This window comes from Mastigoproctus giganteus, chromosome 1, assembly GCF_048544385.1.
Source record: "Mastigoproctus giganteus isolate SK-2022 chromosome 1, ASM4854438v1, whole genome shotgun sequence".
Classification (NCBI taxonomy): Eukaryota; Metazoa; Arthropoda; class Arachnida; order Uropygi; family Thelyphonidae; genus Mastigoproctus; species Mastigoproctus giganteus.
Genome location: NC_143575.1, coordinates 183,369,549 through 183,396,644, shown reverse-complemented (window position 1 = coordinate 183,396,644; position 27,096 = coordinate 183,369,549). Strand labels below are relative to the sequence as shown.

The window sequence follows — 27,096 nt, the reverse complement described above, 5'->3', positions numbered from 1 at the left end:
TATATAAAAAATAATCGAACTGTTTGTTCAAAACCGGGAATTTGATTTCAAAATTCACTAACATAAACGAATACTTTAGGTTTGTGTGTTCTTAGCTTACAGCTGATTTTAAAATGTTTCTGGTACCATAAGCGCATTATGATTATCAATTAAGTATAGCCTAATAAAGTACGTTAAATGCAGTTTAAATTATTTGTTAAAGTTTGTGAATTTTCTGTATAATAACAATCAAAAGCAATTTAAATGCGATCAGCAAAACAGACAGTACAAACTAACTTCGTTTGTACTATGTTAATTCATCTTTTCAAGAGATAAAATGCCAGGAAGACATGTTCTCCATCTGTAATTGCATGGCCAACTTTGTTTTTAGTAAGCCACAAGGCATAACAGACAGCCAACTGATTACGATATCTACTCAATTAATACTCAGATATACTCTAAGAACATTAGCTGGGTGGGTACATGGAGACATGTGGGCTGGTGCATTAGGGATATCAACCGCCTTCCGAGGTGGATAAAGAAGGGAGAGAGTAAGCAACTGATAAATGACAGTGGCCATGTTTTAACAAACTAAAAAAAAATCAGATTATTGTCTTATCTACACTTGACAAACGTGTCATGAATAGAAGAACAGACTGGTAGAGATATTCAAACACGATAAGTCATAATCGTAGGTATTAAAACCACTTAGATCTACAGGGGAGGACAAAATGCAGGTTTTTTCTTTTAAGTGTCTTATCTCACAATCTTCAGATTTCTGGAATACTAATAAAGACTGTTGATTAGCTGCTCGGTGTTATAGACTGGAAATAAGCTATTCAAATTAATCTAAATAGCTCAAATAAATAAACATGAAGTAAAGTGAGTCATAATTTGCAGTTAATTTATAGTCTTACTTATTCTCATAAGGTTGTGCACAATTACCCCTGAAGAAAATACTTAATACGGTAATCGAAATGTTTTAAAGTATGATAACAAAAACCATAAATTCTACTCTATTTCCCACTCAGTGAACAGTAAACAGCAGAGAGGTGCCTGGTGTTCTGTACACTCTGAACCGCGCCTGGATACAAACAAAACGGAAGAAAAAATTTGCATCCATCCTTCCTTTTGCAACCCTAATGAAAGAGGTTATATACCCCCAAAATTGGGATTAAAGGTGAAATTGTCTTCAATGGGGGTGGTGTACGTGCAGGCGGAATTCGCAATGGCACTCGCGGTTGGAATTTCAATGAAGGACGCTTTTTTTCCCTCGTCTTCCGAACAAGTTGCAGGCTGCCGTTCACACAAAAACTGCCACCTACCAACTGACACGTGAAGTTGAGGATAAATAATGGGGAGAAAGCTTTTCTATTTTTGAAAGCGTTGTATTCGAATTGCATAGCATATCAGCAAGTTACCCTCAGAGCCCGGAGGTGGATCAAAGGAGCATTTTAAAGGAGTTCTATTATTTTCCGTTGTGCTACAGTTGCAATCACTAATGAATCAGTTTCAATAGCACAGATATGCATACAGCGGGTTCGCCAGTTTTTTTTTTTTTTTTTTAAGGATGAAGTCCCTCAAGTACTCTGTTCTATATTTAATTATATTGTAATACATAGTTATCTAACCCTAAAAATAAGTGCTAAGAAAAGAATGAAACAAAGGGCTGCCGTAGTCGACTGGTCAAGCGCGTCCAGTAATACGCGTACGAGTGACCATAGTTCAGGCCGAAGTGACAACTAATACAGTAATGTCCTTGTATTCTCTCTAAATTGTGAACCCTTTTGACCTTACGTGGCCGTCCCAGATTATAAACAGAATTTATCTTTATTTATCTTCCTAATAATTAAGCAAATACCTGAACATTTTGCTTTTGGAAATTTTTCATGAACGAATACGACAATGATGGATGCCTTGCATTTTTTTAAAAGAGATTTAAAAATAAAGATCATTTTTATGCTCCCTTATAATTTAATAAATCATCTGTAAAATAGTAATACGGTTATTCAACATAAGAATAAATTTATACTATTGTTATTTTGAACAGTTCGATATATATAAGAGACCCAGAAAGCCATAAAAAACTGACTTTTCCAGAAGCGTATTACTGAGAGAGAGAGAGAGAGAAGGAATGACTAAGAGCACTTATGATCACGACTGGGAAACATCCCCAGAGTCCAAGATCTAAATGCATCTCTCTATTGCACACCTACACATGCCCCCAGAATGCTTTTGCATTCTGTTAAGCGTTGCGTGCTCTTTGATCCAGTTGCAACTGACAAGACAAATGAGAAAGAGCTAATCTTTATCACTTAATAAAAAAAAAAAAAAAAAAATCTTCCACTTTCACTGAGCCAACAACAAACGTAAGAATACCATGAGATTACTCCACTGTATGAAGAAAATATTTCTACCCCTGAAGGTATAAAGGAAAAAAAAAATTGACAAAATGGTCCACTTCGTTTTTCCAATTCGAACAACAGCGCCACCGTTACCTTTTACAGGTGCGCGGGGAGCTTTAAGACGCATAAACCCGATAAATGGGACACCGTTATTCGCCAGCAGCCAGGCAAGTTCATTCGCTTGGCGTCTTTCTTGCATGTGTCGAGTGCCTCTCACTACGGATGTTATCCTCCAAAACAGTTCAGCATCCGTGACAAATACAGGTGCCATTGAGGACCATAAAGTGTTTACAGACTGTGCGCGCACATACAGACATACATACGGGCACACCGCACATAAACACAGATAGCAACACGCGAATACACTGGACCGAAAAGTAGGACGTTTTCTTTGCTCTCCGACATCGGAGAAAGCGTTTTGAGTGATCTTCGGAAAGAGAAGAGACAGGAGTGGCATCGAAGAATCCCAAACTTAGGAGTAATAAGAGACATTCCTGTAAGTCAATCTTTTGTAATTATAACAACAAGTTTTGAGATTTTTTTTAATAGTAACTGTTAGTTATATATTCTTCATTTCACCTTTAGCTAGATTAAGAAAACTGAATGTTGATATCATAAAAAATGGGGGGGGGGAACTAAAATTATTCATCTGTACGAGTTTCCCATGCATCTCAATCATTTGGAAATACCCGATTATATCGGAATTTATTTAATAAGCTATAAGCAAATTCTTTTTGGCTAACAGGCTCGATGGCGTCATAGTGGTGGTAAATATTGTAATACAGTAAAACCATAATTTGAAGTAGGATGCAGTATATTATTGTATCTTGACATTATACACACGCGTGTTCTACCTACAGATATTTATTAATACGAGCCATAAACATATAACTTAATTACCGATTACAATAATCTGTGCATTTCATCTGACCATCATTTCTCATGTTGAACTATATACAGAGATATAGAGACAGACTAATGTAAGTCACACAAGATAATAAGAAAGGATATAAAATTATTCCTTTATTTCTTTTTATTGCCGACAACATTTTTATAAAAAATATTGTCGCAATAAAATAATTAATTACAAAATCAACTTGAGAGTAGTTTAGACTGTACATAAATTTTACCATTAATTAGTCTGCGGTAATTGAATTTTAATTACAAAATATCATACATGATATAAACCGAATTTTAAAGCATTTTTGGTCGCGACCGACATGCCAACAGTCATGAACGAATGTTAATGAGTGTTTAAAATAATTTCACATTCTCAGTTATTGAATGAAATTAAATGAAAAGCTGTGTGTACTGAATATTTACTTATAGATATCATTTGATTTATTAATACAGAGTGTTTAGATGAAAAGGCGCTGGAGTTTATCTCGCTTATTTCTAGGTTTAGGCTCTTTGTCTAGACTTAGTCGTATTTGGGCTGAAAGTTTTGAATATGATGACAATTGGCTTAATTATTACCGTTTCGATTTTGCTATTTCTAAATTACAACTCTGTCTAAACAATTACTTTTCTCCCCCACTGGAAAAAATTTTCGCTTCATTCTAAAAACGTCATCGGTTGCTTCTGGAATTAACCGATTTTTTTTTTTTTTTTTATTCAAATAAAATCGAACACAACGGTTGTAGCACGGGGGTATGCGACAATTAACTGCCTTTCAGATAGCTGTACCACAATTAAACGCTTTACTGAAGAGTGAAAATCACACACAACCATTTTAAACTAATAAAATCGATTTATTAGAAAATTCGTTTCAGAAATATACTGATAACATTCTTAGAATAAATAGAGGACTGGTAACAACTTCTCCACTGAGAAAAAAAAAGTTCATTAGGCACAATTTAAATTTAGAAATAGTAAATTCTTAACGAGTTTACTCAGTCCAATTTTTCCATAAAATTCAAATATTTCAAGCCCAAATTTAAGAAAAGGCCGAGACGACAAATAGCTTAAACCCCTGTTTCTTGAAATGCCCTGTATAATGAGTCAGTGTGAAGGCTATTACGAGGAATATTAATTAGTAGTTCTACAGAAATTCAAGTCTAATGTAAACTAGTATCTTCTTCTTTCAATCTTCTCAACCTTCAACCCACACACGGGGCTAAGTACTATGGGTTCTAATACCGTTCGTGTTTGGGGTTTTTACAAAAAAAAAAAGTAACACATAAAATTACACGAAGAAATTCAATTTGAACAGAATTTTCAAAGCGCACGCACGCATACACCCCAAGCAACTGATGCACTGTTGTCATGACAACAGTTTCTACTTCGGATATGGCGTGCTTTTACTGCAGATACATATTATATTAACACATACTCTACCTACATTCTCAAATTGTTTACTGCTTCGAGAGAAGTTTTTCCTCCTAGAGTATCAAGGACGTAAGAGATTATTTGCACTTAACTCTAACATGCATGCATAAATTCTTCCACAAGCATTTTCTTAAGGTAATTTATGTCCATATTCCTTGGCTTACTACCCCCTCTCCACAACTGTTTTGGCTGTAAGGGTGCGAGACTATACATTCAGTGGGGTTCTTTCAAGATGGTTAATAATTTAAATGAGATACGAAACTTTCTTTGAGGTTCTGACAAAAGTCTTTTCACACCAAAAGCAACAGCGATTGTAGGCGTTCTCTTAGTTGACAATGAAGCAGGTAGGGCACTTCAAATATGCAAAAAAAGGTAGATATTTAAATCAACTTAAAGCACACGCTACCGTTAATTCCCGGGCGGTCATCTTTTTTTTTTTTTTTTTTTTCCCTTACATAAAATGAGGCTTGGATTTTTTTTTTCTTTATTGTTTCATGCATATCATTTTTTTTTTTTTTTTTTTTGCCTCTTACTACAAAATTATCTGAGATCATACACGGTACTTGCGAATACCGAAATATTTTTGGGACACGATCGATCTCGGGACCATTAAACTAATTTGGTGATCATCTACCGCAAGTAATGTGATTCCACTTCAGCATGAAAATTATAAACGATAGTTTTCTAAGTAGAAGGCTCCTGTAGCTATAAATAACAGTTGCAATGTGTTTTCCCTTTCTTTTCGATGGTTGACATGACGTGTGTGTGAGCACTGTGGTGTAGATCCTGTACGGATGAAGCAGTTTCAAGGCCGGATATATGCCATCAAGATCACATGACCACTGAAGCGTACTAAAAGTCATGTTCAAAAGGTCTCTTGTTCCGCTAAGTGAACTGTAACAGACATAGAGAGGATGTCCAGCACGATATAAACGGATTTAAAGAAGTGAAGCACGCTGTTTTCTAGGAGTAGCTAAGAAAACAAAAGCAAATTTTTAAACTGGAAAAAGTCAATAAGAACACAGATTTCTTGAACAGCAGTTTAACTATTATTATATATATTTTTTTAAAATTTCGCTGAAGACATCCAGTTACAGCCTTTGACCAGGAGGTGTCAAAGAAAGTATATATATTCCATACTTATTCTATTATACAACAGAATATATAATAGACTTATCAATTATAAATGACTTATTAATCAACTTAAAGCTTACATTATTAATTAATATAAATGGCGTATAATACTAAATGTTATTACATTAAAAAAATAAGCCGCCGATTTGATAAGAAATCGTGTATAATATTAAATGTTATTACATTCAAAGAATAAGCATCCGATTTGACGTAAAATTTAGCCATATCTAAAGAAACGATATTTACATAAATATTGTTTACATGGACCCCAACCTCTCTCAACCATGGACCCCCAGTACACCAGGCCCATTCGTTACTAACATCTAGGTTAGCATATAAAATAGCCCTCCCTTGAAATAGGGCACTCAGGTGCCAGTAACTCCAATTCTAGGAGTTTTAAAATAATTTCCGGGGCAGAGGACCAAATTTGAGATGTGTAGTGTGATGGGGATGACACATCGTAAAATATATTTCTTTATAAGATCAGGGTTCCTGATGCTTTCCTATCTGGAAGTCCAGAGCGCTACATAAGTTTTATTCTTTAATTGATCAGTGTGACATGAATTTTAGACTACATCAGCAGCTTCAAAGTGCTAATGTATTAAAAATGCTTAAAACGGAAAGACTGTTTTGAAAATAAACTATCAATTTCATCCAGTAAGTTGGTACATGTATTGCTTTTCCAGTGGACTCCTATACTTTTGTGCATGTAATATATTTGAAATCATCGCTTGCATAAAGCATGTTATATTTCTTCGTTAATGGAATACTATTTAGAGATAATGCCATACTTAGTGATGTTAGGCAGATGAAATCGGATGATCTAAGACAGATTAACGTCTCACAGCACAGCCACGTGGCCCTGCAGGCTCTATGACTTGAGGGTGCAGTTAAAGATCATCGCGACATGGTTCCAGACACGAACTACGGATGTCGTGATCTTAGCTTATCGTCTGTCGTTTATCAGTTCCACTGCTATAGATTTATACTTGTAATGATAGGAATTACTCATAACTGGCAACCAATAGGAACATTTTTATTTTTTGAATTTAGAAAACTAATTGAGTTATTTCATCATATTTCTTAAATGCAACTAAGTGTATTTAAGAACGAGATAATGGCGTGCCGATAAACAAGGATGAAGTCAAAGCACGTAAACAAACTGCAGAGGAATTATTCAGAAGAAAAAAAAAGTTTACGAATATGAAATATGATGGAAATAGAGAAGCCAACAAACGCTATTCTAAAGTGCTAAGTGAAAGAATGAATTACCGATTATTCGAATTACTAAGAGTAGGATATTTAAAAATTTAACTTATACTTTAGCACCCAACTGGGAATATTGTTAGAACAGTTTCGATTGGTTCATGGATTCTTAACACTAACACCAAATGATCAGACCTTTACTGCACTATCAACTGTGCATTGACACCCAGAATTAGTATCATTTATTTCCGCTTTCAGATGTCTGAAACATTTCGGAGAGCTGTGCAGGCGGAGCCATGAGGGACTTCTCCGTTGTATGGGCTGTTCTCTGGATTTGCATTCTGGAGACGGGATTAGGTAAGTAGCAATTATAATTGGTTTGGCTGCATTATTTATCTAACAGTGAATACCTGTGACAGGATTTCAGAATCTACACTATTAAGGCAGTTAATATATATTTTTAAAACACAGTTTGATTCCTCCTCCTCTCTCGCTCCCTTGTCAGTTACCAATATATGTCAAATTCATAAAATACTTGATAATTCCTTATTCTCGGAAACAGCATTTAACAAATTAAGATAGGCCTGATACTGCAATTCAAAGCTACATTCAAGCCAATTCAAAGCTACATTCAAGCCAATTCAAAGCTTAAAGTAACCGATATTTCTACAACAGTCACTTAGTAACTGCTGACTTTTTAATATTTTTTGATCTGAATCAGTGCTCTCAAAAACATCTCCAATGATTTTCCTGAATAAATATAAAATCATTTAAAGATAATGTTTCCCCTCTCTATGACCTTATTACTGTTGATAAAATAATATAATCATTTCTTGTCACCAATATTTTTCGAAATATCCAGATTTCAAGGAACTTGATTTAGTTTGTTCTTGAATCTGAGTTAATTTGTTGAAGTTTACAGAGTTTACCCAGGGGCACTTCACACTCGAAGAATACAGCTGCATTTGTCTATAAGCTATTATCACCCCAATTTAAAAGTTTCCAGTTTGGATCAATTTAAAAAGAAAACAAAAAATCCAAACTGGAAACTTTTTTTTTTTTTTTTTTGTGTATAGCAGGCTTAAGTATCTTACTGGGTGTAACCACGAGCAGCGACTTTATCTAAAATCCAATCATTATTTTAGTGAATTTGTCTCATTACAAAATTGATGTTAGCGCTATGGATGTCGAGACCTGCTCACGCCCTCTTTATGTGCGTTTGGCTAAAAAGAGATGAACTATTTGGGCGTCAGAGCGAATCTAATGATGGCACGCAATCATTTAGTATGATTTAGTTGCCGACCTCAATTAGTGATTGGCACCACTTCATTTTATTAACTTCCCTTTGTAGGATATCAGTTAAAAGGACCCTTTCATAATCTGCACGTTATTCACTTGCTCAGAAATTTATATCCCGAATGGAGATACCCTCTGATGAAAGTTCAAAATAGTTAGCAATCGAAACGTTTGTGAAAGTGAAATATCGTTTTGTCTTGCATGTTCCGTGTTCTAACTGCTCCCCATTCGTTTACGTTTTCATTTGTAATTCAGATGATTCTGTTCCTATTGATGGTTACAAGTTTCCATCCATTTGGTTGTCACTCATGTCTGCTACTAACAGTTTTCTTTGTCCTAATTTCTTAGTTGGCTTTTTCTTTCTGTCCTCGATCGCGTCTTTAATTTTTGACGCTTTTTCTCTGAACCTTATTCCCCATATAGCTTTAGTCACTCCATCAATTTAGCATTCGACCTACTTATGCAAGGATCGACAGTTTAGCTAAGTAAGAGAACACCCTACACTACAAGGTGTCTTTGCTAGAATTCTGTATGTCTTTCTTTACACCTTATTGTTTTATTGCTGAAAAAAAAAAAAAAAAAATCGCAGCTGCAGTAGATTTATAATACAGTTCAATGTTTGAGATACAGTAAAATTTCGAATTTACCATTTTGTTGAGGAATTATAAATTATTTTCCGAAAACGAAAAAAAATAAATAATAAATAATAATAGTAATAAGCCATATTTATTAAACAACCAGGAAAGATTAGTAAATTACAAATTAAATATATTGCACGACTAAACAGAGCAACATAACCTCCAATAAAGTCGTTTGTATTTTTGTTTGTGGTAAGTGTTCATTCAGAGGTCGAACCCGTGTACTATGGTATTCTCGCGTTTGACCGCTCGGCTACGGAGGCCTCCTACAGCCATCAATAGAATTTAAACTCAAGTTTTATGTAATTCCGAGTAAATACGAAGGCTGTTCAATTAAAACACGTTTAAGGCTTTTAAAAATATATTTTAAAAAACTAAACGTTACCTTTATAAATTGGACATAAGACCCCCTTGCTTCACTAAATTATATATTTCTTAATCAAAAATTATTTCGATTGTTTTGACTTCAGAATTGAAAGCCATTTTAAAACTTTACAAAACAAGCCAAAAACATAAGTCACATGGTCACAAATATGTACTGTACAGGATAAATGAGTGCCTGATGAACGTAGCTTTAATAGCGTGGCCTCAATCGAATCTAGCAACGAGTGGGCATGCATTATCATGAAGCAGGATTATTCTTTCTGTCAGCTGTCTTATCACTCGCGCTTGATGCTGAGACGCAGGCGGCTCAACATATCAACTTTGCATTCCAAATTGAGTTCTTTAAAGTAAAGTAACAGCAAAAGACCAGGATGGTCGAAGAATATGGTTACAGTAAGCTTTCTTTCAAAATTCTTGGATCGACATTTTTTTCACTTTCCCTTCCTTCTTGACCCCTTTATAACAGCGAGTTTTGGCAGCAACCTTAACCATACGCAGCAACATTCTCATGAATTTCTTGTAATTCTTGCCCTTTAAGCATTTAAAAATTTAATTCCTGAAAGTTAATCCTTTTTGGACTAATCTATTCAAAAACCATATGAGTACACAAAACGAAGCAGGCCTATTATTATGAACTATCACGTCGACGTATTGATTTAAAAAAATAATAAATTTTCACTTTATACTCCGGTAAGTCCATATAGGGTCAGGCGAGTTCAGAAGGTAGAAAGAATGTAAGAACATCGCCGTATTTAGAAGTCAGCTGAGCTTTAACTATGGTTAATTTTTTTTGTACACTGTGCCCTTGCGTTTGATCACTCAGCTACAGTAGCAGTTAATTTTTTTTAATCCGGGATGTCCGCATTAGATTTTATTTATTTATTTATCTAGCGCTTGCGCTAAGCGCTAGATAAATAATAAAAACAAATGTGCATGGGGCTTAATTCCTTCATTACTGACTCACCAAAACAATCACAAAAACGAAGTGAACATTTGGAACACCGAAAAAGATATTCAGAGAACGACACACAGCTGAGAAAGACTTGTCGTGAGGAAAAGGAATTAAAGAGGTAAAACAGTCCGCATAACACAAAAAACAAAACCCCCTAGAATTGCAACATACCACTTACATGTGGTCAAACTTCCTACAGGGCTAACGGTAGAAACTTCACGCATCGCTGCTCATGCGGTAAATGAACTCTCAAATACCGGCTAACATTCAACCCATAAGGGGTAAGGGCACGAGCAAACTGAGTCACCGTAATCATGTTCCACGCGCAAGATAACGGAAGCGTTAGCACCTGAATAGCAGAACATGAATATCCTTGGTAATGTTCTCAGGGAAAACAACGTTATTTGAAATTACAATGTTTCGGTGGCATCACTTGCCGGGTGCGTAAATTAAACTGTATATACACTAATCAGCCTAAGTTAGAGATGTACTTTGTGGTTGTTAAAACAATACCTTTATTCAGTGGCGTAGCCAGGATTTTTTGTCAGCAGGTACATTCACAAAAAAAAAAAAAAAAAAAAAAAGAAGCCGTGACTGTTTTTTGAAAAGGCGCCACAAAACCAGATTTCGATGTCAGAAGGTAACAATGTACCTGCTGACCCTACCCTGGCTACGCCACTGCCTTCATTATATGGCAAAGTCGATTACAGTTACGCAATATAAATCAACCACGAAATCGGTCATCATTCGCGAGCCTCATTATGTAACAGGTGTTTTTCATGTGTTAACGTGGGTGGCAGAAATATTCTTTATTACCACTGGAAATGAACGAACGAACAATAGCATTAATTAAATTCACACATTAGACCTCACGTAACACAGTAAAACAAGCTTAATCTATACCTGTGGTGAAAACTAAAGAACAAAAAGATTTTTCTATTGTTATGTAGTCCAGCACAGATGAAGGGCTGTGAAAAAAAAAAAAAAAAAAAAAAACAACCCAGGATTCGAAATGGAAATTTTTACGAAAGGAAACGTTCGTTAATAAATTATCTTATTTTTTTATAATAAAGTGTGTATACGACATTACCAATGCGTGTGACTTCTGGAATGGAGGTTGCGGTTTATTCAGTCCATTCCAACCCCTGAAATATCCATAAATCAGTCCATATAAGTTCACAGGGGTAATGCAGTGGCAGGTAATCAACGGTGCTTTACAACAGCCACTGGAAGGGCTGTTGTAAAACGTTATAGAGTCTGAATGATCGGGACTAAGTGAAGTGCAGGAAGACGGGATACGCCGGAATGGTTCAACACACCAATATAGCAATGAAAATTGTTACCTTCTGATTTACCGATACAAAGAAAGTTTCCCACAGAATCATCCTCTGCCAATATGACATGTTGCTACAAAACATTTTAACCCCACTTTCTAAGGTGTTTTTAAATATTTAAGGGAGATCGAAACATCCTTGCAAGGAATGCAACACAACGCGGGCAATTCACAAACTACAGATCCGGCCATTCCCCCGTCATCTCAACAGCACTGCCCGCACTCTATTATCCAGAGCTTGGAGCTATTCCAGAACAGATGCAGCTAGGCGCAGCGAGATTTCTCGTGTGAGGACAGAGGAGGCCGCCGTAGCCTAGTGGTCAGGCGCGCGGGTGCATAAGTACACGTGCCTTGAGTGACCGGGGTTCAAGCCCGTGACTGCTGAATGCGGTGCTGTTTCTTGTATTCTGTGTATCTTGTAAACTCCACTAACCGTTTGGTCGTCCCGGAGTATAAACAGAAAATTTATTTATTTATTTATTTTTAATCAATTGTGGCTACCCAACATACGTACTAGACAAGTGCCTATTGCAAGTACAAGAGCTCACAGTCCACCAGAGACCATCAACCCAGGACAATATACCTACCGCTTACGTTCCCTACTATCCAGGCGCGTCAGGCCGGATCTCTAAAATCCTCAGGGAATACTGCATAAAATGCGTACAGTTGCCCTGTAGAAGCCTCCAGAGTAGAAGCCTTTTAGTCTCCAGTGTAAAGACCCCTGTCTCCCGTCTCTTACGCAGCAGTGTAATATAAGTACACGTGCCTTGAGTGACCGGGGTTCAAGCCCGTGATTGCTGAATACGGTGCTGTTTCTTGTATTCTGTCTGTCTTGTGAACTCCTCTGACCGTTTGGTCGTCCCGGAGTATAAACAGAAAATTTATTTATTTATTTATACCGCATAACCTGTACAGACTGTGACAGCTGCTACGTAGGAGAGACTTCCAGACGTCTTCAAGACCGCCTTGTGGAACACGACAGAGTAATCTGCCTTGCTGAGACCGACCAGTCCGTAATCGCAGAGCACTTCTGGGCTACCTACCACGACCTCAATCCCAAACGAGACCACGAATTAATAGACCACTCCAGGCACTTCCGTCACCGCCTATGGTTGGAGTCACTCAATTCGAGAGCCATGGACCGCTGCAAGGGCATGAGACTGCACCCCATCTTGGAGACAACCGTTTTATACCTCGACAAGCGTTGGAGAAGAACTGATCATGTCCCTGCAGCAACAATTAACGCCAGTTTAATGACTGAATAACGTGCCTTCACACGCCTCACTGCACGCATAACTGTATCAGTTAAGTTCAAACTCTGTTGAAGAAGAGACACGATTGTCTCGAAAGCTCCAAAGTATTCATAATTAGATATTTACTGGATTTACACTTATCTTATTTCATTGTACAACGTAGGCTGTTTGCCAGAGGAAGATTATTCTCGTTACGCCTACCTCCTCGGCGTACATTAACACTCCTTAGCACGTAAAAATCGAATTTTCAGTCCACATTACATTTATGGTAACTCCCAGATGATCAATGCGATGAGTAGGACACACCGACAACATTTCAGCCGTGTCTGCTTACTTCCTACTTTAAGAACACAACATGAATGGAATTCTATATATAATATAGATGAAATTTGACTCATGCGGTGTGTGCCAACAGAGATTTTAATTCAATCTCATTATTGCTGCAGCCTGATGAATGCTGATGGAAGAGTTGATAGACTGCTTTCGGTACGGAAGTTTTAACTGTTGAACGAGGCCAACCATAGTTACTTTTCCCTGATATTGCAATGGGCGGTGATCAAGGCCAGGTCGTCAACAATCAAATTTCCCAAAAGTTGAGCGCTGTTTCACTGGACACATATTGCAGACGTATTTCTGCTTGGCAATCACCGCTGTGAAGTTCTGGCACATGATGTTTGATGTCACGCAGTGAGTTTCATTTCTCACTGATCTAAAGCTGAAGTACATTTCATGGAATTGCGAAGACGATATTCAAAATTGTGCTTTCATTACAATTCCCAATACAGTCTGGCACTGCTTTCTGCTGCCAGAAGAGACACTTCATAATCATAACGTGATTTTACATTGCATCTTTTACCGATACTTATATTAAGCAGCTTTTGTTATAGCTTGCATAAAATAAGGTTTGGAATATGACTAATGTTTATAGAGTCTATTCGCTGATAGACTGATCACGTTTTTTCCTGATTCTGAGATATTTTTCTGTGACGTATTCCATTCATGTTGTTATCCATGTTTAAAATATGGGTGATGTTATTTTCCATTCGTTAAATAGGAAAATGATTTGCTTTTCCCCCTGGCGCCTGGAATTAGGCACATATAGGAAGTATCAGAATAAACCAAACAAGTTAATGTCTCCAGAATAAATATCAACGACCGGTAATAAAAAAGTAATTCGTACCTATAAGGGCAAGCTTTAGGCGATCCAATAATTTAGGAAAAGATTGTTCTTAAAGGAAAACTGCCTTAACACCAATTCGAAATGATGAAGTCAAGTTTTCTTTTTTTACCCCTCTAACGATTTTGCTTTTGGGTAAGTCAACGAAAGAAGCATTTGGAGTAACAATTTATCACGTCTTTAGAATGAGAGGTGAAACACCTCCGCCCAACAATTGAGCATGCGCACATTTCCAAATTGAACGAGTAATCTAATGAACGAAGGTTACGGACGACTTGTAATTGACAGCTGGAATGTGTAAGTTTAATATCTTTCGGCTTAAAGAAATATCTCGCGATGGAACCAAGCTTTTCCATCATCATATATTTATTAATTGAATGCACTTTTAGTCAATTTGCCCGTTTGGATGAAATGAATAACCATGTACTCCTAGATCAAGGCCAACTAACTAGGCCACGGCGTAAAAAACCAATAAGTCCTCCATATCAACGGGATTCGAAAGTAAGCCTTTTTCACACCTTGTGGAAGAGCAGAAACCGTAACCACTGTACAAACTGCAATCATGCTTAGAAATGGGCAGTGATTGACAGGGTGTTGATCGCTGTAGAGTGTAGACAGTTTCTCTCTCTGTCAACACAGATTTTCCAAGGTGGAGTTCGACTAAACGTCTAGGTGCCACCCAAAACAAGTACATCCGCATACATACACACATACAGCACTGTACAAACTGCAGCGGTTAATTAAATTCTAAAATCGTTAAAATCGTTGGAAAGGAACTGAATCCATTCTCTGGATCCGCATTGTCTGTGCTAGGTCCAATTGGATTTCACTTAATCTTTAGCGATGGATCCACCATAGTTTCATCTGGGATGTTCAAGGAACTGCTGCGAAAGATCATGTCTCCGCTTGTACATTCGCTATTTGCAATAAACAGTAAATTTAAATGCTTCATTCCTGTTAACCTGTTTCACCTTCTCCACACATCACAATTAAATTTTGACTATTTTTACGCATTTTTTCCTGAAATTTCGGAGGTGACTGAAAGTGTCCTTAATTAAGTTACCCTCCGTGCCACACACACTAATCTTCTCCAATAAATTCTTCGAATTACTCTTCGTATCCCGTATGTGGTTCAGTGACCTTATGTCAACGTAGCAAACAGGATCCGGGAACTCTTAATACAGTTCCTATAATCTCAAGTCGGCCGTCTGCCCACGGCGCAAAACGCCTTGGAGTCATGGAAAAAAAAAAGAAAAAAGGAAAAAAAAAAAAAAAAGAAATATGATGGCGAATGGAGAGGGGGAGAGAGAGAAAGAAAAAAAAAGGTTTGGGGGGTAAGGGGGTCGGGTTTTACGCCTACGGAACGTCACTCGTCGGTTGTCAGATTGAAGGCCTTCGGCGAAGGGACTGGCAAGCGCTCTTAACAACGATCTTGCAAAGGCAATGGAAAGGGACAGCTGAACTCATGCCTAGTGTTCCTATTGTTTCACACGTAGGCGTGGCAAACTTTGATAAGGGAGTTTAGGTTCTTCCTGGTATGTTGTCGCGTGAGATGGTGGCCGAATGTGGTTGGAGAAATTCGCTCACGGGTCGTTGAAGAAAGAATGTCGATAAAACAGGGAAGCGGTCTAGGAAAGAAGTCCGGCCACAGCCAAAGGCGAAGTGGACTTTTGTATACAAAATACGTATTTATGAGATGATAATGACCCCGAACTTGAGAAAGTCTGGCAAGCGGGAGGAATTGTAGATGTATACCAAAAAGACTGTTGACGACGGAAGAGGACATTTTGCTATCCATCAAATCCATATGCTATCGAATATAGTCCATCTGAACAGGGATTGTGAATCTCCAACAATACCATTTCTGATATTCATACAAAAATAATAGAATATCATGTATACTCTTGATGTGTCTGCCTTCCCCTCCCAAGGGCTATTTTATTTACTATAAACCTTCGATCAAAACCCCATCACTTATGTTATAAAGTGCAGAACATAAAATATGCTTCCGAAAACTTCACTTCTCAAAAGAGTTCGTGAGTGAGTTGTTCTGGCCCAACGGTTTAGGTATTTTCGGGATATAATCGGTCAATGCTCATTGCCAAAACTAAAGACCAATATTTATTAAATTATCTGTAAGTTATCGAAAATTGCTGTATATGCTTGGTTTGTGATCGTATAATACTCTTGGCATCGGCAGAGAATTGATAATAAAGAAGGAATGCATCGTTTAAAACGCTACCAATGATATTTCAGAAAGCTTCATTGTGTACACAGAAATCCATTATCAAATAATACAGAAAAAGAAACATACTCAAATAAAATTAATATAATGAAGGAAAAGGAATCGGTAGAAGAATAATCCAATGCCATATTGAAGCCTAAATTAAGAAATTATAGGACAAAGAGCGTCTATTATGCTAAATATGAGGGGCGTTTGAAACGTTCGTGGCCTGAGTATGTCAGGATAATGGTAGGGTATTAAAGTTTTCTGTACTTAAAATGTATAATTGTTAAAATATCAACTCACCAAGTTTCACGCAGTATTCAGTAAGGTATTTTTTAATTACAGCTCCTGAAGTCAATAAAGTTGTGCGAATGTGGAAGGATGGACAAAATCAGTCACCGTCCAGTCATTCAATATTTTGGAAAAAGGGGATTAACGCTAAAAGCAATTCATGAGTATATCGTTAGAACACTGGGGAGGATGTACCTTCCCATTCCATCGTTAAGTGCACAGCAGAATTTAAATGAGGGAGGGAGAGCCTGGAAGATGATCACCCCTTTTGAAGATCTGCAACGCCCATCATTCCAGAAGTTATTGACAGTGTGCATGGTCTGGTGACGAGTGACAGTTCGGTACACTGCCAGAGTCTTTGGTGGCATCTCATTTGAACGTGCTTACCACATAATAAAGGGGGTTCTCCCTATGAAAAAGGTGCAAGCACGATGGGTCCCAAACTTTTTGAGAGCAGATCAAAAAAAAGCACAGGAGTTGTCACGTCAAGTGACAATTCGCATATTTTTCAAGCAGATCCAGAAAATTTACTTGAAAGGTTTGTAACCATGGCTGGGACGTGGATCCATCACTTTCAGCCAGAAACAAAGGAGCAGTCTGAACAATGGAAACGCAGCCCTTCTTCCCCCTCCAATGAAAGTCAAGTCGATTTCTTCTGTTGGCAAGGTGATAGCATCGGTTTTTTGGGATGCTGATGGCTATTGCTAGTGGATTACTTTCACAAAGGCCAAGCAGCCACGGGGCCATATTACACAGACCTTGTGGGGTGTTTTCATGCGAACATCAAAGACAAATGCCGGGGAAAACGCAGAATGTTTCTGCAAGGATGAATAAGGAGTCTTGTTCCACCAAGACAATGCGCCTGTTCACATATCTATCATTGCTACGGTTGCACTGCTGTTGTTGTTGTTATTTGGTTTTTAGGAGCATTAGCAACTAAGGCCATATGTCTCCGGGGATATGCGGTGGTCATTCCCTGACCTTTCCGCATCCTCTGTATTTGGTGGTCACGTGCTCGAACCCCGGTCTAAATCAAGAAGCGTGTGCTACGCACTGCTGCTCCTGCCCACCTGGCTACGGAGGCGCCAGGTTGCACTGCCTGAATGTGGCTTTGAAATCTTGGACCATTCCCCATATTCATCACATCTAGCACCATTGGACTTTCAAATGTTTCCTAATTTAAAGTTTACTTAGCACAGTATAACCGCAGTCGTTTTTGCGTCAAAAAAATCAAAACCAATCAACCAACCAAACCAATTTAAAAAAGAATAAAAATAACTGGCTGACATCTATTTTCCCACCCACAGTGACGTCACTGCTGCAATGGATGCATTCCTGAAGACACCAGAGAAACATTTCTTCGCAGGTGGAATCAATACAATGCAGCATCAGTGGCAAAAGTATATTGACTATAAAGGGGAGTATTTTGAAGAGTAACACGTCACACCAGACTCCTCAAATAAATGTTTGGCACTTACACGAACTTTTAAAACGCCCCTCATATTAGCAAAAAGTTGTGATCAGGGAACATTTCAAGTGCCAGTCCAATTGAAACAGGTAAATTTTAATATTATTTTATTAAAACTGCACATTTTCTTATTCTTTTGGTCACTATCGCACTATTACTATTAGTTTTACATTTTTGTAGGTTCCCTTAATTTGGCATTTAAAAAATCAATCATACGTTATGTTGAATGCACGTTTCCTCGCTTTATGTAACACCAAGTAAGTGTTCTGTAATAAAAGGAATAATACACTGTATGTTATCATAATATTTATTTCATTTTTTATTAATTTTCATACCAAAAGGAATTCGGACCGCGATGGGTTACTTTTTTATAAGGACCATACTATAATTGGTGATTCCTACTACTCCTGTTCTAGAATATCGATATGCAGGTTACTAGAACTTTTAGATTATCTAAGTGCCGGATAATAATAATACTTTTACTGTTAAAAATCAAAAGTAACTTCACATATCGGTATAGAGATACCATAGTTTACCCATAAATTTGAACTACGTATGTAGTGTAAAACATCGTTTTAATTGTATCTCATATTGGGGGAGCCTTCACAACGAGATAGCTGATATTGCGCTACTTCGAATAAATAACGCTTCTCTAGTAGAGAAGACTACTGTTATTTATTTTCAGTGGATACCACCACCCAGACGATCGTTCGATGCTAGTTGGCTTCATCATCGGTAGGTGGGCGGACAGGTACCCTGGTAATGCAACATGCCATCGCAGTTGCGAAGTTATTTACACAATATGAGAGATGACAAATGGTGAATAAATAATAATGTATTAGAAGACGAAATGCACAAGGCATTTCGTAGGTGGTAGTATCCACCTACGAAAACTGTGGTGTATCTACACCGATATTATATAGTTAATTAATAAACCCATAAGAAATTATGACTGGGGGTTCCACTCGTGACGGGTATTGCTACCAAGTACACAGGGTGGTTGTTGTTATGTCTGGTGTTACTGTTGGTCGAGGAACTCTCTGACTATCCTACTAATGTACAGGATTGCGACTTTCTGGGGTTCCTTGTAGATATTCGCTGGAAGACCTATTGCTGCTAGGCTGTTATGTAGTGTCTTGGGCACCATACCTGTGGTTCACACGATGATCGGGATGGTCGTTACTTGTTGCATATGCCACAACTCTTTGATCTCCTGTCTTAGGTTCGTGTAATTCCTGATATTTTCCCCATGGGCTTTCTGCAGGTTGCCAGTGTTGGGTACCGCTATGTCAATCAGATAGGTAGCCTTTTCCTTCTTGTCCACATGGATTATGTCCGGTCTGTTGTGCGGGATTGTCCTATCCGTTATTATGGCGCGGTCCCAGTATAGCTTGTGGGTTGGTGTCTCTAGTACTCCCTGGGGTTCGTACTTGTAGTACGGTACACTTTCTTCGACCAACTGGTATTTCCTTGGTAGCTTCTGAAGTGTTATCCTGGCTACATAATCATGTCTATGAGTGTACTCATTCTGGGTGATCACCGTGCATCCCACAGTGATGTGTTGGATCGTTTCTGAGGCCAGGTGGCATCGTCGACACGTGTCATCGGACGGACGCTGCGGGTTCCTTGGAGATGTATTTTCTATAGTTCCTCGTGCTGATTACCTGGTCTTGGATGGCGAGCATGAATCCTTCAGTCTCGGGAAAGAGCGTCCCGCTCGTGAGCCATGCATTGGAAGCAATTTTATCTATGTGATCTTGTTGGAGATCATTGTAGTGTCTGCCATGGAGTGTCTTCTCTACCCATCTTTCTAGCTTCGTTTGTACTTCCTTGTTGGGGGGACTCCTCGCTTAGGTTAAGTGGGGTATACCGCTTGTCTACCTTCCTTATGGCCTGGTGGAGTGCTGCTGTGTGTTTCTGGAATCCTTCAGGGTAACTAACGCTGTCTTCTGTTGCTCAATGAGGTCTATCAGGCCCCTTCCTCCTTCCCTGGCAATTGTCAGTCTCTTCACGGCAGATTTCGGGTGGTGTTGGCGGCTCTTGGTCATCATTGTCCTTGTCTTTCTCATGATGTCCTCCAGCTCGGTGTTAGTCCAATCAATGACCCCGAAGGAGTATGTTAGCACTGGGACTGAATAGGTGTTTATGTTTATTTATTTATTATTATTATTATTAACAGCTACAAAACAGCAATCAAACGTGCCTGAGGGTACAGCTGCAAAGCATCATTACACAGCTCCAAAGCACCAGCTTGGAGTATAAATTTCCAAAGTAAAGAGAAAAGTAAATGTACATAACATAAAGAGGACACAAAACAGTAAATTGAAATCTATAAATAAATAAAGAGGAGGATCAGTCAGACTGAAGTGAACAGGAAGGAAGGTTGAGCACTGGTATTTCTTCACACACATTACAGAATCAGTCTTAGAACTTGCAAGAAGAGTCAATTTTAACGTTCAGGTAACGGATGTGGTTAGTAGTTTCAGTTGTTTCTTGAAGGGTCCAGGGGTATCGAATATCTCCAGATTTCATTGATCTTGCAGTCCTGTTATAGTAGTTGTATCCATAATTAGTTCTTGCATAGGATGGTTTCTTAAAGCTCTTGTCGGTGCGTTGAAGTTTATTTGTGAGACGAGATGAGGGCATTTCAGGATACCATTTAACAGCTGGTTAAAAAGGAGTAAGTCAGCTTTAGCTCTTCTTTCTTCAGCGTTTCAAGTCCAAAGAATACACTCTTGGTAAGATTTCTCATTGTATTCAAGGCCACTTTTAAAACAAACGTACTGTATTGCTCTTTTTTGAATATTTTCAATTTGTAATTTTCGGTAAGCTGCATGTGGGGACCAGACCTGTGAGGCAAATTCTAGGGCTGGCCAAACATAAATTTTGTAGAGAAAGATGAAAAGTGCCAATTGATTCAAGTCTCGGTTAATTCTTTTAAGAAGCCTAGGTTTTCGCTAGCTGCCTTCACATGAATATCAAAAAGGAAAGCGATTCTTTAATGAAGATACCTAAATTTTTGGTTGTACTAACTTTTTTGATCGCCTTGTTGTTGAAAGAATAAGAAAATGAAGTTTTTTTTTTTGTGTGTGTGCATTGAAAAAACTTATCAGCTCGCACTTATTTTCACTGACTACCATTTTGTTTTCCTTCATCCACTAAATAACTCGTTGAAGAGCTTCGTTCAGGATGATGTAGTCATTGGTATTGCGAATTGCTTTATAAATTTTTATGTCGTCTGCAAATATGTTAATTCTGATTTGGTAGTCTCCAAGTGTACTTGGCAGATCGTTGATGTAGATAAGAAATAACAGTAGGCATAAGGATGAGTCCTATGGAGGACTCATCCTTATCCTTAAATATCACCGATATTTCTTTACCTTCCAAGTGGTTTGCAATCCAGTTTAGAGCCTGTCCTCTGAGACCATAATGATCTAGTTTATTAATTATTCTCTGATGAACTACCTTGTCGAAGGCTTTGCTTAAGTAAAAGAAGATGGAGTCGACTTGTTTTCCTTCGTCAAGCGCTTGGGATATATTCGATACAAACGAAATCATACACTGGTGTGCAAAATTTAAGGACCAACACTATTTCTAAAGCTTGCAACCACAAAATCTTTACTTATGGTACTCTTTACTGATGAGAGTAGATTCAGTCTCAGCAGCGATTCTGGACGTCAGCTAATCTGACGAGAGGTTGGCACACGGTATCACCCCACAAACATCACTGAAAGCGATCGATATGGCGGTCGAAGTGTTCTTGTGTGAGGAGGGTGTTATCTTGGATGGACGTTACACAAGTCTAGATACTGGAAGGCGGTACTGAAACCGGTGCACGCTACTGTACTGAAGCAATCCTTCCCCACGTGCGTCTGTTCCGGGGTGCCATTGGCCCCCAGTTCGTGTTTATGGATGATAACGCCACACCCCATCGCACTGCAGCTGTTAATATGCTTTTGAAAGTGAGGGCATTGTTCGTATGGATTGGCTTGGCCGTTCCAACGATCTAAATCACATCGAACATATATGGGACGCTCTGGGGAGTCAAGCGGCAAGTCCACACCCATCAGAAAATGTTCACCAGCTGAAGATGGCCCTGACAGAGGAATGGACGATGTTACCGCAAGAACTTATCAACAACATTGTTCTAAGTAACGACAGGCCTGCATCGACATTAGGGATGGCCACATCTCCTACTGCTGACCACCTCTTCCCTTTGTTCCATCTTTGGCAGTGATGCATCTGTATCATGGTAGTCAGTGCTATGTTGCCATTTTTGAATAAAGTCCCTCTGTACCATTTTGTTTCCGTTGTTGTGTCGGTGTTGTTTCCTTCATTTCTGTACCTCACGAGCTTCTTTGGTATGCTTTTTCCATATTCAGGCCACTCCTATGAGAAGCTACAAGTGAAAACCTGACTGGTCCTTAAATTTTGCACACCAGTATATCTGTACAGGTTCATAAAGCGCGGAAAAGGTTACAAAATAGTCGGCGTAACAATGGGGAGGAGGAAGTAAATGTCCTTAAAGTAGAGTATCAGAGGATACGGCGTGCATACGTGCGTATGATATCTAAATCAAAATTAACAGGCTGGAGAACGTTGGTTAGAACAGTGAGCAATGAGAACCCATAGGAAATTGTATATAAGCTATGTACTGACAAGACTAAAATATATAATAGAGATACGGCATACTCTATTGGATGTGTTGACGAAAAAAGTACTAGTTTGTGAGAAAGTATGTCCACGATTTTGGATCATCTGATTGGAGATACTATCTCTGAGCAAGATGATGAGGAACAGATTTTGATGAAAATGCTTAATCATGCTTACTCTGGGGTACATGACGGTAATCTCTTTAGCCTGATTAAACTCTGTGATGCAGTGCAACGCATAAGGAACAATAAATGCCCAGGGATGGACCTCATTGAAGGAAAGGTCATTAAACTGGCTCATCGACTGATCACCGGGGATCTTTCTTGAAGTTTTTAATAGCTCTCTGTGTGACGGGGTCTTTCCATCAACATGGAAGGATGCCTTATTAAAGCTGATACTGAAAGGACCATCTAGACCAAAGAAAGATCCACGATCTTATTGACTTATTGCTCTCCTCCCTGGATTAGGAAAGATGTTTGAAAGAATGCTGGCGAGACAGATTACTGACCATACTGAAAAAAAAACTTACACTGGACTGGCAGACAATAGGGATTTACTCCAGGTCGTGGAACAGAAGATGCGCTTTGGGCATTGCGAAACTATATATTAGGCTCGAACAGTATGTCCTGGGAATCTTTATTGACTTTGAGGGATTTTTTTTTGCCTCCATTCAGTAGAGCAGCGTTTTTATGATGTTACGACTTGCAGGCTGTTCAACTAAGATCTTTAGGGTGGCAAAGGACTACTTTACGCACCGTACAGTGACTGTTAAGTCGTCGGTTGGTTCTATTGTACGGGAGGTGACCAGGGGATGCCCACAAGAATCGGTTTTTGGACCACTAATGTGGAACATAGTTTTGGAGGACTGGTTGCGTAGGGACTTGGAGCATACAGAAATGGTGGCATATGCCGATGATCTTGTGCTGTCTATTGAAGGAAATTCACGGATGCAACTAGAAACCAGGTCACAGCAGGTTTTTTTAACTTAATAACTGGTGAAGGTTACATAAACTGACTGTATCAGGAACCAAAACAAGGACAATGGTCTTCAAGGGTCATTTTTCGAGTAGAAGACCCCCAGTTGTGAGAATGAATGAGTCGAGCCTAAAATCGGCAAGGCAATTAAAATATCTACGCATTATATTTGACAGATCTTTGACTTTCAACTCACATTTTACATATCTATCAGAAAAGGTAAGGAAATTTAATGGGATGATTACTCGAATCACTAGGGTTGGCTGGGGAATAAAAGGTAAGGCGTTGAACTTGCTATATGAATGTGAATTTATCCCCATGGTAACGTATGGGGCACCAATTTGGTTTGAACATGTAAGTGGAAAAGTATTTACTAGAAAACTCAGTTCCATTCAAAGAGTAAGGCTCCTTAGGATGTGCATGGCATCCAGAACTAAAAAAAACCAAACTATTATATTAGGCCACCCAAATATTTAAATTCATCTGCTGTGCATTGTGTATTATGTCTGTAAATTGCGTGTGTTCTAGGGTCCATTTGTCTGTTTTGCTGGACAATACCCCCGTTTCTGGGGGGCAACCTTGCTATCTACGCCTGAGACCGACTAACTCAGCCACGGAGTGAAAAAATCCCATTAAAGTTCCTCCAGTCATAAACAGGATTCGAACCCGGGCCTTTTCCACCCGGTGGGGGGAAGACGGTGAAGATACCACTGTGCTACACACGCAGCGGGATGCAGAACTGTGCCGACCCCAGCCTTGCAGATTGTGACAGGAAAATTGCCTATTGATCTGCATTTGGTGTATTGTGCGTTGGCTTACTTCATCCGCCGTGGCATTCCCTGTTCTTTTATGAATATAGAGGTGAACATCTTGGCCGATCCCAGGAAGGAAAGGGCAAGATCTGGGATGCTTTGGTAAAAGTCTCGCAAGAGCATTGGAGTGTTTGTGATAAAGGGCACATTACACAAAATTTTTTTTTCAGATTTAAGAAATGCATCCTCGATAAAATTCAAGTGGTTTGCAACAAACTTACAAGCTATATTCTTATTGACTGGTCATGGTTCGATTAATGCAAAGTTGCATGATTTAGGAATCACTGAAAGATCTAGTTGCCATTGTGGAGAAAGAGAATCATGGGATCATATTATGTACACCTGTGAGGAGTACAGCGATCTACGAATTGAATTGGTATCCCGGATTAGTAATCTCAATCTTATGGCAGAAGGCTGCGAGACAATTCTAGTTGATAAACAGGAGAACTTCTTGGCTTTCCAACTGCAGTATTTCTTAGGCGGAAGACTCTTCTGCATCTGGAAGCCTTGGATTTGTAATGCGGTATGGTGTAATGCCGCATTAGTTCTTTCATTACTCCACCAAAGGCTTTTCATTGGTGGAAGCATGAATCTGCTATATCCACTGCAACTCCAGCTCCTTGTGCTTGCATTTCTGTTCTCGGCAGCTCCTTGTGCTGGCATTTCTGTTCTCGGCAGTTCTTTGTGCTGCTGGCTTTCCAACAGACTGAGAACAGACGCAGCTCTTTCCAATAAAGTTTGGACTTTGTCTGAAATTTAATTATATGTATATTTATTTTTTTATGTAATTTGATTATTCTCAGTTTGTTCATGTCAATCTTTTTTGGCAATGGCAGTTTTTCCCTCCCTGTACTTAGGCAAACAGGAGAGGGAGTATATAAGAATACTGCTAAATTATGTGTAACTGACAGCGGGGTTGCCACTGATTGGCTGGGACCGCTTCAATTAATAAATAAAAAAAAAAAAAAAAAATGTGAAGGTGGAATGACCGTTGATAAATCCGTGAGAATAGTCCGACAGATTAAGTTTCATAAATTTGAATAGCTGCTTCATTACAATGGATTCAATTATTTTTCAGAGTGTATTTAATTGACAAACTGGTCTGTAGTTGTTGGGTGAGGATGGGTCTCCTCTTTCATAAACAGGGGTAACAAAAGCCTCTTTTAGTTGAGCTGGATAGATTCCACTCTCAAAGAACAATTTTAATGGCTTTACCAGTGCGGTTCCGCATTTTTTCCATAAAACAGTAGGGATACCACCGGACCCCCGGACATTTTGACCACGTCATTCAAAAGTTATTCCCTTATAAAGTTCTTAGCTCTTTCCGTAGACTTGTTGTTCGACGTGTAAGTTTGAAGCAGGTCAAAATATTTGCATATTTCGTAATCACGGTTGTTCTTGTTTTATGGTTCTAGGCGCATCAGCGACTTGGGCCATATTGCGCTCTATATATATTACGTCTGTAAATTGCGTCTGTTCTGCGATTGATTTGCCTGTTTTTTTTTTTTTTTTTTTTTTTTTTATGCTGGACGAAAAACCGTGCTACCTCGCCTGAGACCAACTAACTTGACCATATTGTGAAAAAGGCCCATAAAAATTCCTCATGTCATCAATGAGATTAGAGCTCAGGTCTTTCCTCTCATCGTCATTCTCTTCCGCTGTGGAGAGGATGACAAGTCTACCAAATGTGCTACTCAAACAATTTACTCCAGTCAGACGGGTGCCCTATGACTTTTGGGTTGGAGGGGGGTTGTGTATTTAGTTAACTCTTCAAACTTCCCCTACATGTTGAAAATTCTCCTCCATATTGTTCTCACTCAACATTCCCCTGATTTGAATCCAATCGAGAACCTGAGGGATTATTTGGAATGGCACATCAGAAAGTACTACCAGCTGCGGAAGAATATGGGTGTACAGAACCATAGATATCGGTGCACACCTTGTAGCGCCTACATCAAGGATCGCTTTGATCATCATCACTGTAGGAGGACAAACCTAACGAAATTTCTTCTCCAATAACTTGGAAAGTCAGTGTATAATGAAATGTAAGGAATCGGGTAGTCTTAAGAACGTTAAAGACACCAAGGAAAAATTGACTTGAGTAGTAGGAAAGTTAGGCTATGGATTCGAGGGAAAAAAAGTAAAAACAATCAGAGCAATCTCTAAAATCAGCAGACCGAAAGGACTAAGAAATGAATTTAAGTGATGGTAATGAGATGTTGATTCAAATGAGGTCAAAAAAAGGACGATTTTATACAGTTTATAATCAAGGGATACCAAAAAATAAACAAACTGAAAGAATCATAGGCGTCGTAATTAAGTATGGCAGCTGGGGGGAAAAAAAACTGAAGGCGTTTTTCACAATAAAATATTTTTTTTAGAAAACCCGAGTTTCTTTGGGGGGGGGGGGGTAATATGCCACCCACACATGAGACCGAATAAATAAGCCAAGTGGTGGGAAAAAAAAAGCCCATAAAAATTCCTCGCGTCATGACAGAATTCGAACTCAGATCTTTTCCATGAATGCATACATTAAAACTTCTTGCTGAATGTGTGCACCTGCATACGTTCATTATCCCGTAAGG

At 38.6% G+C, this 27,096-nt stretch overlaps 1 protein-coding gene across 1 annotated transcript in view; it reads left to right on the top strand.

Annotated features, from left to right (window-relative positions):
- The first annotated feature begins 2,554 nt into the window (after positions 1–2,554).
- The window catches only part of LOC150091352 (uncharacterized), a 47,086-nt gene continuing 22,544 nt past the window's right edge, over positions 2,555–27,096 (top strand). Inside the window, exons 1-2 of the mRNA XM_090383379.1 lie at positions 2,555–2,880; positions 7,311–7,409. Coding sequence (XP_090239505.1) covers positions 7,349–7,409 — 61 coding nt within the window. The 5' untranslated portion in view covers positions 2,555–2,880; positions 7,311–7,348. The remainder of the gene's footprint in view (positions 2,881–7,310; positions 7,410–27,096) is intronic.